General features: G+C 42.2%; 1 protein-coding gene across 9 annotated transcripts in view; it reads right to left on the reverse strand.

The window, feature by feature from the left end:
* Positions 1 to 633: 633 nt before the first annotated feature.
* The window catches only part of PMCA (plasma membrane calcium-transporting ATPase 3), a 126,064-nt gene continuing 108,218 nt past the window's right edge, over positions 634 to 18,479 (reverse strand). For 4 of the 9 annotated variants that reach the window (XM_090115776.1, XM_090115775.1, XM_090115774.1 and 1 more), the window contains 15 exons: positions 18,050 to 18,204; positions 17,432 to 17,647; positions 16,582 to 16,824; positions 15,872 to 16,110; positions 15,183 to 15,345; positions 14,675 to 14,776; positions 13,827 to 14,006; positions 13,542 to 13,736; positions 13,028 to 13,234; positions 12,145 to 12,343; positions 11,610 to 11,821; positions 10,679 to 10,830; positions 9,296 to 9,422; positions 2,255 to 2,323; positions 635 to 879 (listed from right to left, as the gene is read on the reverse strand). In XM_090115776.1, the coding sequence (XP_089971902.1) occupies positions 664 to 879; positions 2,255 to 2,323; positions 9,296 to 9,422; positions 10,679 to 10,830; positions 11,610 to 11,821; positions 12,145 to 12,343; positions 13,028 to 13,234; positions 13,542 to 13,736; positions 13,827 to 14,006; positions 14,675 to 14,776; positions 15,183 to 15,345; positions 15,872 to 16,110; positions 16,582 to 16,824; positions 17,432 to 17,647; positions 18,050 to 18,204 (2,675 nt within the window). In that variant the 3' untranslated portion in view covers positions 635 to 663. Of the gene's footprint in view, positions 880 to 2,254; positions 2,324 to 3,099; positions 4,657 to 5,300; positions 6,645 to 9,295; positions 9,423 to 10,678; positions 10,831 to 11,609; positions 11,822 to 12,144; positions 12,344 to 13,027; positions 13,235 to 13,541; positions 13,737 to 13,826; positions 14,007 to 14,674; positions 14,777 to 15,182; positions 15,346 to 15,871; positions 16,111 to 16,581; positions 16,825 to 17,431; positions 17,648 to 18,049; positions 18,205 to 18,479 lie in introns of those variants that run through there. The other 5 variants (XM_090115781.1, XM_090115779.1, XM_090115778.1 and 2 more) reach the window with 4 other exon arrangements.

The following is an 18,479-nucleotide window of genomic DNA, read 5'->3' on the forward strand; positions in this document are numbered from 1 at the left end:
AAACGAGAAACAAAAGTCCACACTTTGCACGCACAAGGGATTACGCTTTGCGAATCTTTTTAGATTTTCCTAGAGAGTAATTAGTGTTATATTTGTAAAGTTTACAATACGAATACGAAGTCATAACTCGAGGCGAGTCCCCCGTACAGCGAGCGCTCGGCGCGTGCGGGCGCGGGGCGGGGGCGCAGGGCTAGGGCGCGGGGCGCGGGGGCGCCGGTGGGGGCGCGGCGGCGCTATATCACTCGGCATGCGTATATAAACGACGATGCGGCTACAAATGAAACGACTTTATACAAAAGGACGAGCCGCCCGCTCCCCGCGCCCCACGCCCGTCGCCCCGCCGCCCCGCGGCGCGTCTGCGACGAAAGCGATATAAAACATTTCATTCCGTGCGAGACGACACGACGCTACGCGAAAACATTTTTATTTTATTTTTTTCAAAAAACACACGCCCATTCGCTCGGCCTCGCGCTTAAATCTAAAATTAATTATTACAATATTTTTTATTCGTTCAACAGACGCGCGCGTCGCGGCGCGCGTATAATAATAAAATATTTCAAAACAATCGAATTAAACACACTAGTCAACAACGAGGGGGCGCCGGGGGCGCGGCGCGCGGGGCGCGGGGGCGCGGGGGCTCGGCGGGCGGCGCGGGGCGGGCGGCTAGACGGCGGTCTCGGTGTGGCTGTGGCTGGACAGCCGCTCCACGTCCAGGTCGTGCGGCGCGAGCGCGTCGCGCGGCGGCTCGTACTCCACGCTGGACGAGTGCGAGTAGCGCTTGCTGAGCGCCGTCTGCTTGCGAAGCGCCTCGGCCAGCGCCGCGTCCGCCAGCGACCCGCGCGAGTCCAGCCCCTGCCGGAACGCGTTCACCACGCGGATCTGCGCGCACAAACCCGCTCTCACCCGCTCCGAACACGCGCTCTCTGCTCGCCGACTACTCTGCCCTACGCTCGCCTCGCGGACGCAACTAAACTCGCCACGTGGCCGTGAACCCGGTGAAGCGATGGAATGTTTCATTTGATAGAGGTTTAATTTAATATTTTAGTTGCGTTCGCAGCGGAGAAAGTGGTAATTTACAGTCAGTGTGCCGACAGTCTGTGCTAGGGATTAGTAGTAGAGGACTAATATGCGTCGATCGTTCGTAGTCGGCGAGAGCCAGAGATTGCGTGTGTCCGTACATCGGACCCCTTTCGATCCACCGCCGATCGTCTTTAAGAAATCGACGACGTTTCGTGGCTATACACTTTAATTTGACGCGGTGAATCGAGAGGAGCATTAATATAGAATTCATTAATAAAACAAATATAAGCACATTGAGCCATTAAAAAGAGGCGGAAGCGTAAAATTGAAAACTGGAGTCACATCGGTCCACGAACATCGCAGGAGGGGCGCTCACGCCGCTCCGTGCGGGCGCTCACCTGCGCTGTGCGAGCCCGCGCATGCAGTGCAACTAGCGCGCACTGTGCGCATGCGGCGCGCCCTCTACAGCGAGCCCTCCCGCTAGCACAGTACGAAGCAACGTGTCTCCCTCCCGACAAAGCAAGCTCAACCTAACGACCGATTTTAAGCGAGTCCTAAACTAAAAGCTATCTGTTTGATGGTTCATGGCGATCCCCCGGTTCTCGAGTGCAAGATGTGTCGCAACAAAATATATACAACTATGACTAGTGATGATGCTAACTGATAAATTTAGCTGGAATGTATTCTATCTAGATGACTAACTTGCGGAGTAGGATCGTGCCTAATTCTAGCATTAACGACCCTACCTCTAATGATAACATTAATAACTATATTCTAAAAAGATGAATGAATCTAATCCTCAGATTTTAAATAATTTAATGATAAACATTTAAAATATTATTAAATATTCAAAATTTTAAAAAGTATTCTTTTATATTCCATTTAAATAGGCACAAACGTATTGCACGTTGCATGGGATCGAACTAAACAACAGTGAATAACATTGACGTAAAGCTTTTCGAATGAACACCATGCGGTACGGTACTCGTGCTCGATGTAGCATGCAAGCGACACTGACCGATTAATTTCAAACAACGAGAAGGTAGCTCGGAGAAGGATCTGTACACGACACGGTGAAGTTAAAGGGTCAGCGCAAAGACAAGAAAGGATAAACAGTAACAACGGAAACATCTGTAAGTTTAGAGTACAGTAAGTCGAACAGAACATTAAAGGGAAAATTAAACAGACAAAACAAACGAGGTGAGTGAAAGAGCAGGCGTTTATCAAATCTTACAGCTTGATCGGTAGATGTCTTGCTGTAGGGCACAGGAATCAAGCGCTCTTGTAACTCGCCACCTATGACCTTCCGTGTGCAATGGGGATTCATGGAAAAGAAAATAAAAACAAGAATATGAAAGATCACGTCTCGAAGGAGGCCTGGTGGCCGAGCCGTGCAGACAGTACGTGCCTCCGACGCTCCTCTAAAGTCTAAACCAAGCTATGTACACGATGCCGATAGCTATTTACATTTGCGATCCAATCGACTCGCGGTTCCCGAGCCGACGGTGCCCCGTGTGGGGACCGTTTGGATGTTAGAGCAGCGTCGGAGACAGTGGCGATGACAGTTTCTGCACATAGTGTAGAAGATAGACTCGGAGGGACTGACAGAAGCAGTGCTCCTCGAAGCGTCAAGATCTTAGGACAGATTAAATAAAAAACAGATAAAATAAAAAATAACGCAGGGTCTTCCTACACCGTAAGAAGCACATTCATGGGTTGTGCACTTATAACTATTTTACAATTTCCATCCAGGGCTCCGTTTAAGTTCTTTTTTTTTAATTTTTTGAAAAAAAAAAAGTAAAATAAAACTAAAATTAAAAGAAAATAACTAACCAATTGAACATCGAAGTACATAATACCCGCATGGAGGTACGTAAGCTTAATTAAACCAATGACACTGTCGTGTGCGTGTGTGTGACTGTGTGTCCGTGTCGCACACGAGGGTGCGCGTCGCATGCTGTCTAGAAGCGCACATCGAGGTCGCTCACATACCAGATCTATCGTCGGCTACGCCGCTACTACCCGCCGCCCGCCACCGGGCCGGCGGGCCGGGGCCGGGGCCGGCGGGCGGCAGGCGGCGGGCCGGCGGGCGGCGGGTCTAGTGCAAGCTGCGCATGCGCGACAGTGACAAGCCAAGCGTCTACAGGTCTATCTCACGACAAACATTCGCACGTCTGACGATATCGACACAACGGCTAAAATGACGCTTCCTTCAATTACCTTATTTATGCGGCTCTCCGACGCGAAGCGAACGGTTGAAATAAAAGTTAATTTTGGAGTATAGATACTTTATTACTAAAACATGAAGCTTCCACGTGGTTTAGGCAGATCATGCTCCGCTATGGTCCGTCAGTGTATAGACTATTTGCGTGAAATATTCAAGCGTTATAATAAAATTGGTTTTTCCAAAATTTTATCCCTAGCTTTGGTGTACACCAAGACACGTAGTTTTCTTAGTTTTAGATCCTAAGTTCCTTAATTATAAGCAGGCATTGATTAAGTTTTCACTACACGAAGTGCAGAAGTTTTAAAAGTATTCACTAATTATTATTATTATTAGATATATAAATATTCAAATTGTTAATATCTTAGAATATATTAAGATGGATAGTTAAATTTGCTTGAAACCTGTAGAAAGATAAACAAATAAATTGTTGAAATAATTAGAAGGTAAAACTAAAGAGAAGAAGGAAAGGTAAATGTAGTGTGGGAAATGTAGACAGTGTAGTTTCCAAGTAATGAAGTAGTATAGTCTATAACTATAGTCTAAAAATGCATGCATCTCTAAAAGTAACACAACGATAGATACTCCATGCATTTTCGGAACAATAATTTAACACAGTTTTCAAAGGACCGCTCGTCTCAAAATGTCAATCTCAAAAGCGACCATAAAACTTATTTCTATGGACACATAATACAACGAGCACATTAATTCAACAATTAAAAAGGCACAAACTACTGACGCATTCAGAAACAAAAACAAATGAAAACAAGAACATATCAAGCAAATTCAAATATCCTATCATTAAAAAGCACTCGTTAGCGGAATTTATAAATCATTTCTATATAAAAATGGCACATTATATGTTTTATATAAAATTTTAACTTTCAAACACACAACAACGTTACATCGACAAGAGAAATCGTCCAAAGAATGTTTTATTTACAGAAAAATTAATATTAAATTATCACGATTATATATTTTTCGTAGAAAAATAAACACGTTTCGTAACGACATATAAAAGGAATCGCGAAAAATTTAATTTTAAAATTGGTGCACCATTATTCACTACACTATATTAATTTTGCAACTTAGTCTAATACTTTTAGTAACATTCTACGTTAAAGATTTCAGAAAAAATTATATTCGAGAATATATTTTAAAAGGCGTATTTTTCATTGGCAGTTGTTTAACTCACTATCTGTCTCAAGCTTTTTTACGCGCTATTTTATGTATTTCGGTATATAATGTTTATTTTAGTATATAATATATATTTGAGTTTATTCATCGCTCTGATGCGAAACTGGGCTGAGGGCTGGTATGGAACTGCCGCCGGATTGCACGCTGATTCTCCTGTGCTCCGCCAAATAATTATTGACAAAAATCCTGCGGCCAGCCAATATGTCCGCCTTTTGCTGGAAAACAATGACGGACGAGTCAGTCCGGCCCGCTCGACCCCCGTGTTGCCGACACGCAAACAGAAGGACAGGCGGCGTTCTAGAACCAACCGCCGGGCCGCCGACTGCCGCCTGACAGCCGGCAGCTGACAGCCGACAGCCGACAGCTGACAGCTGACAGCCGACAGCCGACAGCTGACAGCTGACAGCCGACAGCCGACAGCTGACAGCTGACAGCCGACAGCCGACAGCTGACAGCTGACAGCCGACAGCCGACAGCTGACAGCTGACAGCCGACAGCCAACAGCTGACAGCTGACAGGCGCAGTCGCTTCGCGCCAACCGGCCGGAGCCGGGGCGAGCCTCGAGCTTTGGTTTTAGAATTCCGAAATTTCTAGAAGTGAGCATGGCAGCTTGTTAGTTGTTAAAAAATTGTCAGCATTTTCGTTTCTACCTAAGTGCCTAAACTAATTTAGGGGTCATTCACTAGCTGGGTTAGGAGTTCAAGGGCATCCAGTAGCATATACAAAAAAAAAATGTAAAAAATTACCGTGATATAAAACTACAACTACGGAAAGTCAAGAAAAAAGATTCCGGTATGTGAGCTACGCGATAATAAGTGCGATTCGGTTCGAGGATATAAATGAAAATAAAATATAGACATGTTCAAATAAATACTTTATTAAAATGAGTTTTACTGGTCGTTTATATGCCGGTTAAGTTATGTTTATCATTAATCATTATAATAAGTAATCGTTACACGTAAATCAAAAAGAAAAAACTTATTGAATAAGTACTTACACAACCGAGTCAACGTTAAAACATAAAAGAAACAAAAAAATAAAATAAAATGTAAAAGCATATTAAATGGTAAATTAGGTACTTATTTTTCTAGTTTTGGTGTAGTGGAGACATACATATTATGATTTTATTTCCTCGTTTTAGCTGCTTAATCTAAATTTAGAGGTTTGGTAGTTTTATACAGATCTCAACAGATTTCTACGACTAATATTACTTTCGAGTCTAAATAAATTAAAATATGATCAGCGCACAACTATGAAAATCTACCAAACATCTAATTAAAAAAAAATACAAATTGTGCATACTCACATACATCTGTCTACATGCAAACGCTGTAACATAAGCATGATCACACTTTAAATGCGAAGCGAGTTAAAAAAAAATAATAATTACAAAATGACAAAAATTAAAAACAACTTTTTTGTACCACGTACTAACAATTCTTCAATTTACTCTGGACTTATATACTAATTACACGCACACGTTCGATAAGGGTGGTCGCACTTCGCATATGTATCATAAAAAAAAAATTCATAATTTCCCGCGTTATTGGAGTCGCGCGAGCTAAAGGCGCCATTCACGGAACAAAGCCGACATTCACGATCCATGTGCGAAGGTTCACACACGCGTGGGGACCGTCCCGGGCCCGGGGGCAAACAACGTACGAGACGGGGCTCACGCTAACCGTCGGCACAATCAGTATTAGAAATGAATCGCGAGTCGATTTTCAAAGGGGCTCGGCGCGCGCGTTCCGCACGTACATCTAGGGAAGACGTCACGGGATGGAGTCTAATTTATTTTAAATATTCATTAAATCTGTTATAAAATCGGATCTCGTCGAATGCGGTTTACGGTGGAAAATTTAAAAAAATTCGCGACAATACCGCGGGAGGAAGCTCTTTTGAAAACACCACCACCGCATGCAGTTCTACCACTGAGAGGCCGGGCCGCGGGCGCGGGGCCGCACTTACCGTCACATCCCTACGGCCCCACGGGCGGCCCCGCGGGCTACAAGCGTCGGTGTGTCGGTCGGTCGGTCGGTCGGGGGCGCTAGAAGGCGGTGGTCTCGCCGTCGTCGATGTAGGCGAAGTCGCTGGCGGGCGCGATGGGGCCGCGCAGGCGCTGGCGCAGCGGCGCGTTGGCGTGCGCCGACAGCCGCTCCTCCAGGTCCTCCAGCGTGGACTTGAAGGCGCGCACGACGCGCAGCTGCAAGGCGCGCGCGTTAGTCCCGCGCCGCCCACTAACTCGCCCTACCTACCGCGGGTGCGGGTGCGGTGCCGCCGCTACACCTCGGTCTCGCGCGGCCGCCACGCCTCGCCCCGCTCGCCGCCCTGCGCACACGGCTCGGTCAGCGGGGGCGGGGGCGGGCCACGGGGGCGGGGGAGCGGCCGTGTTAGTGGCGTTAGGGGGCCGGGGAACGAACGGACTACGCACGCTTCGATCGACCTTACAACGTGCGAGCGTTATCGGCCGCGAGTGTCGACGTTTCGATCGGAATAAAGCTGGCAATATTGTAAGGCGACGTCAATCGTGAGGAAACTACGCGATCGCACTCTGTTAGTTGGTTAGTTGTTTTCTCGTGTCGTCTCTCTAAACATTCACTCTACTTACCGTCGACCGTCGGCTCGGCTCTATGTACACACATACTAATACGGACGCTACGAAAAGCCTAACGAAATACGCAAAATAACACAGTGAAGGCTTCCAATGCAAGGCACTACGTACACCCGTCGCTGGCGTCTACTCCGACCGACTCGGGAACGAACACGAACAGAAATAAAATTAAATAATAAAAAACAAAACAAACAAAAATAAAATAAAACCAACAACAACCAAAACAAACACAAACACACACTAAGGGAGGGGGGGGGAGGGTAGGTCGAACGAGTTAGTACGTCGAGCATACGCGCATGCTCTACGGGGCTTTAGTCCACTCCACACTCAATGAACGTCCCTACCGGCAGTAACTTTATACAATTCGATAATTTAATTTACAATCAATCAATCAATTCAAATGAAACATCGGATAACAATTGAATACAGATTATCGTTACTGCTCGGACTGATCGGTACGCGTGTTAGTGGGCGGCGGCGCGGGCGGATCACAAGCAAATAATACTATTCTTGAAAAAAAATAAAAATAAACAGACAAATCATAATAAATAAAAACATAAATCAAACAGTCAGTATGACTAAATAAAAGACAGACAGAAAGAAGTCACTCGACGCGATGTGATCGTGTGATGTATCTATATATTACGTTCGGGTAGTCATAGTCACTGTTTGGATTCGTAATGAGGGATAAGTACATCGTCACAGCCTACGGAAAACGCATGCCAACGGGTATTGGGGTGGGGCGGCCATTAGAGAGTAAACAGTCGGGAAGCGCACTCGCTACGGCGCAGCATGCACGGGGCTAGCTAGTGCGTGCGCCCCGGCGCCGCGCGGGGCCTGGGGGGGGGGGCAGGACGGGGACGGGGAGGGGGAGGGGGGACAGGGAAGTGGGGGGTGTCATGCAGCCGGGGCGCCAACAGACGGTGGGCCGCCGCCCGGGCGCCGGGGGGGGGGGCGCGCGGGCGGCGGCAAGCTACGTTAATGGGCCAAATAATAGCAAACTACTTCTAAATCTGTAAAGTGTTTCTCTGTGTAGGCGTAGAAATGAACTATTGAATGACTGAAGTGTAGGAGAATAAAAGAAAACGAGAAATGAAAAGAAATATATAAATAAATATGAACAAAGAAAAAGTAAAATAATGACGGTTGAAATATTTGAAAGTTACTATAATCGCAAATATTCGTGTGAACATTATTGCGGCCCGTGAATAACCCGGCTCACTGTAAATGGATGTGTCAAAAATGATCAGCGTTTAACTCTATAAGTACTGATATGAAAAAGTTTTGCTCTGTATGCAAAAATAGTAAAAGTGAATATTTATCATTCGACTTAACGTCAGGATGCCCAAGGTTACCGCTCGTGTCGATTGTTTCACCGCTAATATCAAATATATGCTGTAAACTAAAACTTATCCCTCTTTCGTATTTATGTCATACCTAGTCGTATACTATCGTTACTCCACAAGACATTTTGTCTCGTAAAGTAACGAGGATCACATTATGAAATTCATTTACCAGTCTTAAATCACAGCCAATATTCACAATGTGATTTTAATGTTCGTAGGTCATTTAATTTACAACAAAAAATATACCAAAATGGCCGACGAGCAAGTCACTTAACATAAGTTAGAATTTGACCGATTTTGTCAGAATCTAACCTACACAAATAACCCCAGGGAAGGACATGTATAATTTAATTAAATAAATCCCAACATTATCCCACAAATAATAAATTGAAATTCAAAAAGCTTACTCAACGGACGAAATATCACATCCTTAACATTTTCCCTGACATATACGGCGGATAAGTGACGGGATTTCAGCCTGCATTCTTCTTTAAATTACAATAATTAATACTGATAAACTTACAATCTATAGGAGCTATTAGCATTCCTTTTCGGAACTTGTCATATTCATTACATTAATTTTACAGTTCAAAAAATAGCGTCCATTCAATAGGAACTTGTCATTACATTAACTACATTAACCATTCATTACTTTTCACTTTAAAAAGATAACGAACAATCAAAATCAATAATTACAATTCCAATAGTTTTCATAACAAAAACCAATTAGATCATTTACAAGAGTCAAAATATCATTTAAAAATAGTATATCAAAAAATCAGTCAAAAGTACCCTGCCCTAACAAAGCCAGTATCCCGGATCCCGTTTTCCCCTACAGGATCCCGTCACCTACCGCGGGGGGGTGTGGGTCTCCCCGGGGGGTTGGGGGTCGCGTACCTGGGTCTGCAGGCGCGTGAGGCCGCGGATCCAGAGGATCTGTCCGGCGCGCGGCTTCTTGTCCAGGTCGCTGTCGTAGTCCGGCCCCGGTTGGATCGACTCGGGGTCCGGTTGCCCGCGGCCCCAACTGGAATTCGTAGCGTACGTAATAAGTATACGCATAATACCGTCATAAAATTATTATTCACTCATCATTACTTTTACTACTTTTTAGTCACACACCTAGACCTTATTTAGTCATCATAATATGTTCATATGTTCAGCTTATATGTATATTAGTGTACAAGTCACTGAGACATAAGTTAAATATACAAGTGGACCTCTGATGTTCTATTAATAAATAAATTATTAATTATTATTATTAAATATGATAATACCTATTATTTATTGTGATAATGGGATTAGAATAATTATTTTCTTGCAATTGACATGAATATCAATTCTATCAACTATTTGAAATATAATTATTCATTCAATAACTGAAAACTTATAAAATAATTATTACCTAACGAACTAACTATTACTTAACATTGTTTACGCAAATAATTACCTCTAATCGTACGAATTCCAATTTGCTAAATATGCCCAAAACTTTCTTTAACATCTACACCAAAATACCCACACTATTTATTATACATAGTGTACACTCGAACACTAAACCGCAAAGTACAATAACTCACTGCACTTTCCGCTTTTCCCGGCTACAAGTGGCCAAGCGCGAGTCGGACCGAGCCACCGCGGGCAGCTCCGGGTAACCGGTTTTTTGCCGCAATTTGTCGCACCAACTTTTTGTTATAGTTTTGTAAATAATGACACTTTGGTAATCCTAGCTTATGTATATTTTAATGTTAAAAAAATAGGTATTATCACCGCGATCATCTATCGTATAAAAGTTTTTTAAACCTTATCTCAATAGGTTGAAAAGTTATGAAATTTATATATTATATGTGTACCTATCTGGCAAAATGATTATTTTACAAATATATAGAGTAACTAGAAATAACATTCACCTATACATCTTAAAACATTTTATACACATCTTATTAATATGGTCCTTTGAGGTGGATACTGGTAAACACAAAATTTTGTTTTGTTTGCGCCTTTTTACACAAACTAACTTTTTGAGGAATAAAAATTGCTTCTGAAGTAAGTAAAATTATTCAGTTTCTCCAGAAAATGTAGTCGTAAATATTAGTTATTCAGACTAACTTTTTGAGGATTCAAAAACGTTTCTAATTCTAATCCATCAGGCCCCGGAATCACAGACACAATAGAAAATCTATTGTGTCACGGCCGGATCTGGCCGCTCGGTGGTTGAGAGGTTAATTGACTTCTGCGTCTCCAAAAAAGGTAGTTCTAAATATTATATGATGTTTTACTCACGATAGTTTCTTGGGTATCTTGCGCGTGGGTATAGAGGTGACGAGCTGCCCCCACACCAGCGTGCCGGCGCCGAAGAACAGGCACCACAGCCACTGGTCCACCGACAGCCCCGCCGTGCTGAACGCCATGCCGCCGAACTGGATTATTATCACCTGGAACCGACATACATATATATTAGTTCACTTATACACTAGTTGGGCATTTCCATCCATCCATTCTGCCCGGATAAGTCCACTGTTGGACGTAGGCCCCCCCCATACTATGCCACATGTAGTGCCGCTCACGAATAGCACTACTCCATCTCTTCCCGTGGATGTCGTAAAAGCCGACTAAGGGATCTCTACCGAGAGGCGGGCAGCAGCGCCTCTTGAGAATCATACCACCATTCTGCGATCACCAACACGCCTGCCAAGCGTGGTGATTATGGCAAATTCCCCCCAAAATGTGAATCAGTTGGGCATTTATAAAGGTTTAAATATTGTGGAGTAAAATGTATTCTGTAAGCTATGCAAAAGTCACGTTGTTTGAGTTTGAGTTTGATGTATTAAATAAACGTCAGAAAAACTATACATTCCATTTATTATAGAACCCTACAACTGTGACACCTTATGAAATCGGTTCTTCGAGTCGAAAATTGAGCAGAATACTTGGAATACAAAATCAGAAGTAAGAATAGCAAAATTATCTTGTATATTTAGCTTCTCCTCTCGCCTAAAAACAAATCAAACCATTCAACAAAAAATCTGAATTTATAAAGAATCTATACTTAATATCATAAAGCCGAAGAGTTTGTTTGTTTGAACACGCTAATCTCAGGAACTACAGGTCCGATTTGAAAAATTCTTTCGGTGTCAAATAGCCCATTTACCGAAGAAGGCTATACAAATAAGAGCGGAGCATTTCGGGCAAAACCGCGGGGCACAGCCGATACCTGCGACAGAGCGGTGCCGATCCATATGGAGTAGAATATCGGGTTGGTGAAGAGCCCCTCGAACACGTTCCGCTGGCCGTGGATCTTGCGCGCGTTGATCTCGTTGAACAGCGTCATCATAACGAACGTGTTGAAGATTATCGTGAAGTGCTGTGTTGGTTCCGCGCCCAGTTCCTGGCCACGCCCCGACGGGATGTTTAGGATTCGGTCACCTGTGAGATAATGAATTTTAGAGCAGATTGAAAGAAAGAAGAAATAAATAATGTTTATACAGCCCCACACAAAACAGCACCAGATTGCAGGATTCTGATGTCCTTTTGAACATAAGAGGCTTTATTTAAATATAAATAAATGGATCAGGATGGTAAGAGTTGCCCAATAAATTATGGATGCTCGTTGATATAGTTGGATAAGGAACTAATATTTTGAACGGCAGAAAATGGTTGCTAGACTAGCTACTTTTTAATATAAGACTACCAACTATCAATTGGTATTAAAATGGATCTCCTAAAACACTTGTTATTCGTCAACTGACCGACAAACAGCAGCGAGAAGATGATGAACAGCTGGTAGAAGGCCTGGCCCAGGATGTTCTTCATCATGGTGCGCGAGATGAGCGGCTTGGTGCGGCCGTAGGGCTTGCGCTGCAGCAGGTCCGCCGTCGGCATCTCCGTGGCCAGCGCCAGCGACGCCAGCGTGTCCATGATCAGGTTCACCCACAGCATCTGGACCGCCTGCACACACAAGTGACTTAGTATTACATGTGTGGATTCATTTTGCACATTTAAAGAAAGAAAAAACGTTTATTTAATGGCACATAGTCACACGTACATAATGAAAAACAATTTATACAATACTTATATGCTACAATACTACTACAATACTTAAAAATACAAATTGAAGTGTGTAGTCTGTGAAGCATGATGCCATTAAAAGGGGAAATCACTCGGTGAACATCTGTGACGTAAAAAAAAAACGTCACAGCACCAGCATTTATCAGTACTGCTAATTTGATATGGGATAAAATAAAGTGATCCAAACTCAATATTTATTCATATAATGATTGACAGTCCACAAATAAGAAATGTTTGTCCTTTATAATGCTACTTGCGTAACAACATAACATTTCGATCGATATTGTCATATTTGTGATCGGCAAAATGTTTTATCAATGTTAAAATTAATTATTATGTATAATATTTCAAGATAAACTTAAAGAGAGCATTTCAGCATTAAATTTTATCCTTTTAAATTGTCTAAAAATATCTGATGTATTATTAAAAAATAAATCTAGACAGAGTAATGAAACAGTAATAAATTATGCCCAAAAGGCGACCGACAGAAAATTAAAATTTCTGTCAAACAACCTGTACAAAAAATGCAAGAAATTCACGGTTTATATTTTTACAGAAACCCACCTTAAGCGGACTGTCCTGTATCGCACAAGCACCAATGAAGGCCACGATGACCGCGACCACGTTGACCGTCAGCTGGAACTGCAGGAACTTGGCGATCGAGTCGTACACGTTGCGGCCCCACATCACCGCCTTCACGATCGACGAGAAGTTGTCGTCCGTCAGGATAATGTCCGACGCTTCTTTAGCTACGTCCGTGCCCGCTATGCCCTGGGTGGTGAGATTGTGGTTATATTACAATGCGCTTTAGTAAATACAAACATCATTGCATAATTTATATTCATTTTAGTGTAGTAAAATAGGCTTATAGTTAATCTTTGTTTCAAATACAATATATAATGTGTAGAATGCAATCTGGAAAACATTATAAATATTTACAATTAAGTTTAATTTCGCTTTTAATTTACTTCATTACACGTAATCAACTTTTATAATCCCCAATATGTTCATTCTACCAACGTTATAACTTACATATAACAACGGACCAAGTCTACACCCTAGCGACACCCCAACTCACCATGGCAAATCCAACGTCCGCTTTCTTCAGCGCGGGTCCATCGTTAGTACCGTCCCCAGTCACAGCCACAACCTCACGTGTGTCGAACGCTTTGGACTCAATCATTCCCTTGACGAGCGTGTACTTGTCGGTTGGCGAGGAGCGAGCCAGTACGCGGAGCTTCGGCCACACCTTGTCGATTAGGTGCTGCTGGACCTGTGGAGGGAATAAAGTTTATTTTAGTGAAAAATAAAGCTAGATTAGCATATAGCATGTTTCCAAATACTACTTCTACATGTCACTAACCTCCCCGTTGGCGTCCCGGATGCGCGTGTTGAACTCCTTGCCCTCGAGGATGAGGAAGTCGTCTGTCGGCTTGAGGATGCCGCACTTGACGGCGATGGAGCGCGCCGTGTTCACGTTGTCGCCCGTCACCATGCGCACCGTGATGCCCGCCTTCTGGCACTTGCGGATCGCCTCGGGGACCTGCGCACACACATACAGACATACATACAGATATATACATACAAACAAACATTATATAGTATATCAATACTAACATGATAAATAGAAAAGATTTTTAGGGCCGATTTTTAAATGCTTAGATGAAACTTATCCGTCCAATAAAGTATTACACGATAAAATTAAAATGTCACGTAAACTGTCAAATATGGGCAATTAGAATACGTTTTTAAGATGGTAGTTTTATACATTATTCGACGAATAAGTTTTAACCAAGGATTGAAAAATCAGCCCAACATAGCTATTGGAATCGGTGTTAATTGTTAAAAATATGTAATGACGATTCGAAAGTGCTTCTAAAAGAAGTCTAATTATATAAACAAATGTTTTAGTTTGACCGATTTCAAAAGTTGTTTCACCAATAAAAGCGACATCATTTGTACGACATTAATATAACATTTCAATTTTTAATTCTACTTTGGACGATGCCTTATAACTTTTAAATGAATCCCTATTTTCATAATAATTCACATCCTTAATTTTTCATTTCATGTAAATAACGTTAAATACGTTAAGTAGATGAGCTTGATTTTTTATATAAATTACTATCATTTGTAAACGATGACATAAAATGTTTTTTTTTTTAGGTTTTAATACTTTTTACAGTACTGAAAGTTTGATTTAAAACTTACCTCAGGTCTGACAGGATCTTCAATACCCACAACACATAGGCAAGTCAAGTTGTTTACAATATTGTCTTCATCGTCCCAGTTAGGCTCTTGGTCTATGTGCACCTGTGATTAAATAAAATACGCTTTTAATATACATGTAAATAACATTACCATAATTATTTTAAACAATACTATGTATAATATCCTATTTCTCCTAAAAATCACATTTAAATTAACCATTTATAGGCTATCGTGCAAAGGGGTTGCGCAAGGATCTACACTTAGCCCACTACCTTTCAATACTTACAATATTGACTTTTCCAACATTTCTCAATAACTCCCAACATAAAATTGACAACCTCGATTTACTCGTTTATTCTAACTAATCTCTCATAACAACCTGGTTGATTTCCACCTTGTCGGATAACTTTTCAACATTTTCCCCACAACTTCAACACCATAATTAGCACCCTGATTATCTTCTATTCTATACATTATTATCTTCTAGTATATTCTATCCAATCCCTACCTGGTTGATCTCCGCCTTGCCGGGCACGAAGTCCCTATACGCCACGGAGATGGTCCGGAGCCCGTCGCAGGCCATGGGCTCGATGACCTGCCGCACGAGCCGCTCCTGCATGTCGCGCGTGAACTTCTCCAGTCTACCCTCGTGACCGTAGATGAATGCGCATCTATACAGCACAAGTGGTTTTAGTGAATAATATTTAATAATGGGAAATTTGTACATAGTGTTAAGAATTGAAGTAGTTAATAGTAATAATAATGTTGCAAATGTTAATAATTTATAGATGACATGTTAATGAAACAAAAGTTCTTATTTAAAACTTAGAAGTTTTATTCGATCTTCCGATGATACTAACTAAAAATTAGACATTAAAATGAAATATGATAGAAACATAATTTGATAAATGTAATTTTTATTAGCATTGTCAAAACTATATATAGATTACTAGAAAATAATTTAAAATAAGTTAGTAGGTAATCGAAATATGATAAAAATAGTATAGTCGTATTCATAGTAAACATTCGTTAAGCAGCAAAATTGATTCGCTACCAACGTGAAGTATCAAACATCACGTTATTAAGAGTCGCTAAAACATCTCGTAAAAGTCCTGACGAGCAATCTTACATTATAACAAAGTTTCCATCGATACCAACAAATGAATACTGTTGAAATAAAACAAAATCGGCACGTACTTCTTGAGCACGATCTCGGAGGCGCCCTTGGTGTAGAGCCGGTAGCCGCCGTTGTGCGGCACCACGGTGGACATGCTCTTGCGCACCGAGTTGAAGGTGTAGACGCGCGTGAGCGACTCCTCGGGGTGGCGCTCGCGCACCGCCTCGTAGCTCTGCCCCAGCGCCACCACGAACCCCAGCAGCGCGCACTCCGTCTTGTTGCCCACCTGCATGGACGGGCCCCCGGGGTCCAGCGACGGCTGCGGGCAGAGTGTCGGTGTTAGCGGCTCGTGGCCATCGTGTTTGAGTGACATTTATCAAAATTATTATTTATTCAGCCAATTATACCAATTTACCATGCCAAGTTACAGAGATGAACAAAAGTACACAACGAAATTTGAAAATTATCAGTGTTCAGGGTTGTTTGTTTTTTCAGTTGCAAATTTGTATACAATTATGAAAAAAAAAGGAAGTATTCAATTATCAGAGATAGTATTTATAATAAATCATCAAAAAGATTACAATGGCTAAATAAACAAACTTTATTTTATTTGTTACAACCCTACCAAAATAATAAAAAAATTTCACTATCTAAAAAAATTGTCTCTATACTATGTGTATCTATATGTGTGGGGGAAGGGGAGACCGGGGAGAAGAGAATAACACATGTGAGGAGACCGAGTAAAGGAGGATCACACGTGTGGTGTGTGTGTGTGGGGGGGCTGACTCACCATGATGCGCGAAGTGAAGGCACTGTTAACGCTGATGCCCTCCACCATGGTCTCCGCGACGTTTGCAGGCAGGTCGCGGAAGTTGGGCGTCACCTTGCAGAGCTTCTCGCAGATGTAGGACTGCACGACCGTCATGCGGTTGGTCGTGAGCGTGCCGGTCTTGTCCGAGCAGATCGCGGTCGCGTTGCCCATCGTCTCGCACGCGTCCAGGTGCCGGACCAGGTTGTTGTCCTTCATCATTTTCTGTACAACAATACGATACATTAGTCACATTTCATTGTTTTCAAATTGGCTTTAATTTTACAAGTACAAATAAAAAATAACATCACGAACAAGAAAAGATTAAACTATTTAAATGGAATAGAGAAGACATTTAAATCAATTTAAAAAGACAATACAATGATAATTTAAACATATAAGAAAAAATTCTAAGGTGTATTGTTTCCAATATTTTTACAAATTGCGAAATCATTATAAAAAATATTACCAATAAAAATTATAAGTATATTTAGAGAACTATAAATATCCTCATCCTGTCCTTAGAATACACAATTAATAATCAACTAAATGCTAAATTCTACGTACTCAAAATACATTACAATTGTATAAACAGACAAAGTTATCCATAAATCAGGTAACGGCATACTATAACTAACTAGCTGTGCTCCGCGGTTTCACCTACATTGTTCCGCTCATGTTGTTCTTAGCGTGATGACATATAACCAATTGCCTTCCTCGATAAATGTGCTATCTAAAACCGAAAGAATTTTTCAAATCGGACAGTAGTTCCTGAGGTTAGCTCGTTCAAACAAACTCTTCAGCTTTATAATATTAGTATTGATTTTCTCACCTTAACAGAGTAGGCAAGCGACAGTGTGACGGCCAAGGGCAGCCCCTCGGGCACGGCCACCACCAGCACGGTGACGCCGATGATGAGATGCTTCACCAGGTTGTTGATGTAGGTCGCCTTCCACACCTTGCCCTCGATCACGAACGTGTGCACGCAGAACTGGATGATCAGGATGATCACCGTCAGCACGGCGATCGTGGAGCCCGCGTAACCGATCTGTGGACAGGGGTCAAATAATGATCGACGTGTACGGTACAATATATTGACATAAAATGTATTTTTTATAAGGTCAAATTAGATGTAGTGACAAGAATAATGAGTAATCTAACTTTCTATTCTAAACATTGAAAACTTAAATATTCCATTAAAACTATTGTAGAAAAATAAAAAGTTTATCAAAATATTGTTGTAGGTATGTGTCCTGCTTGGTGTTACTAAGTTTAATGTATTGATAGCCGGTTGTTTGCTCTATCACATAAAAATTGATTGAAATTTATAAATTACACGATCTGACTGAATCTGGCTACATGTTGTGTTGTATTTTGTTACATTTTATGGTATTGTCGTGTTGTGACGTGTTGTGATGTGCCGTGTAGTGTCGTGTCGTGTGGTGCGCACCTGTATCGCCAGCTTGGTGAGCTTGGCCTGCAGCACGCTCTTCTCCTTCTTGTGCGAGGCCTCGGGCGCGGGCTTGTCGCTGCTCGCCACGTGGTTGTCCTCCGCGCGCGCGTGGTTCGCCCCGCCCGCGCCGATACCGCCCACCTCGTCCTCACCTGCACACCGCACCGTAACGTTAGCGAACCCGTATCGGTATCGGTGCCGGTATCGATATCGATATCAATACAAGCACCGTTATTACCCTTGCAAGTAACGACAAACATGCTGTTGCTATTTACTGTACTCTTTTCAATTTTACTAACAGACTATAGAGTACTTTGTTTCAATATTCAGTAGAACTGAATTTAGACACAAATAAGCACACCAACGACAACACTAGATACGTGCTCGTCCGACTTCAAGTTACGTAAGAACCGAGGTGCGAGACGTA

This window comes from Colias eurytheme, chromosome 24, assembly GCF_061535395.1.
Source record: "Colias eurytheme isolate Ceu_HAF_F1 chromosome 24, ilColEury1 Martin Lab GWU primary, whole genome shotgun sequence".
In the NCBI taxonomy this organism is placed as follows: domain Eukaryota; kingdom Metazoa; phylum Arthropoda; class Insecta; order Lepidoptera; family Pieridae; genus Colias; species Colias eurytheme.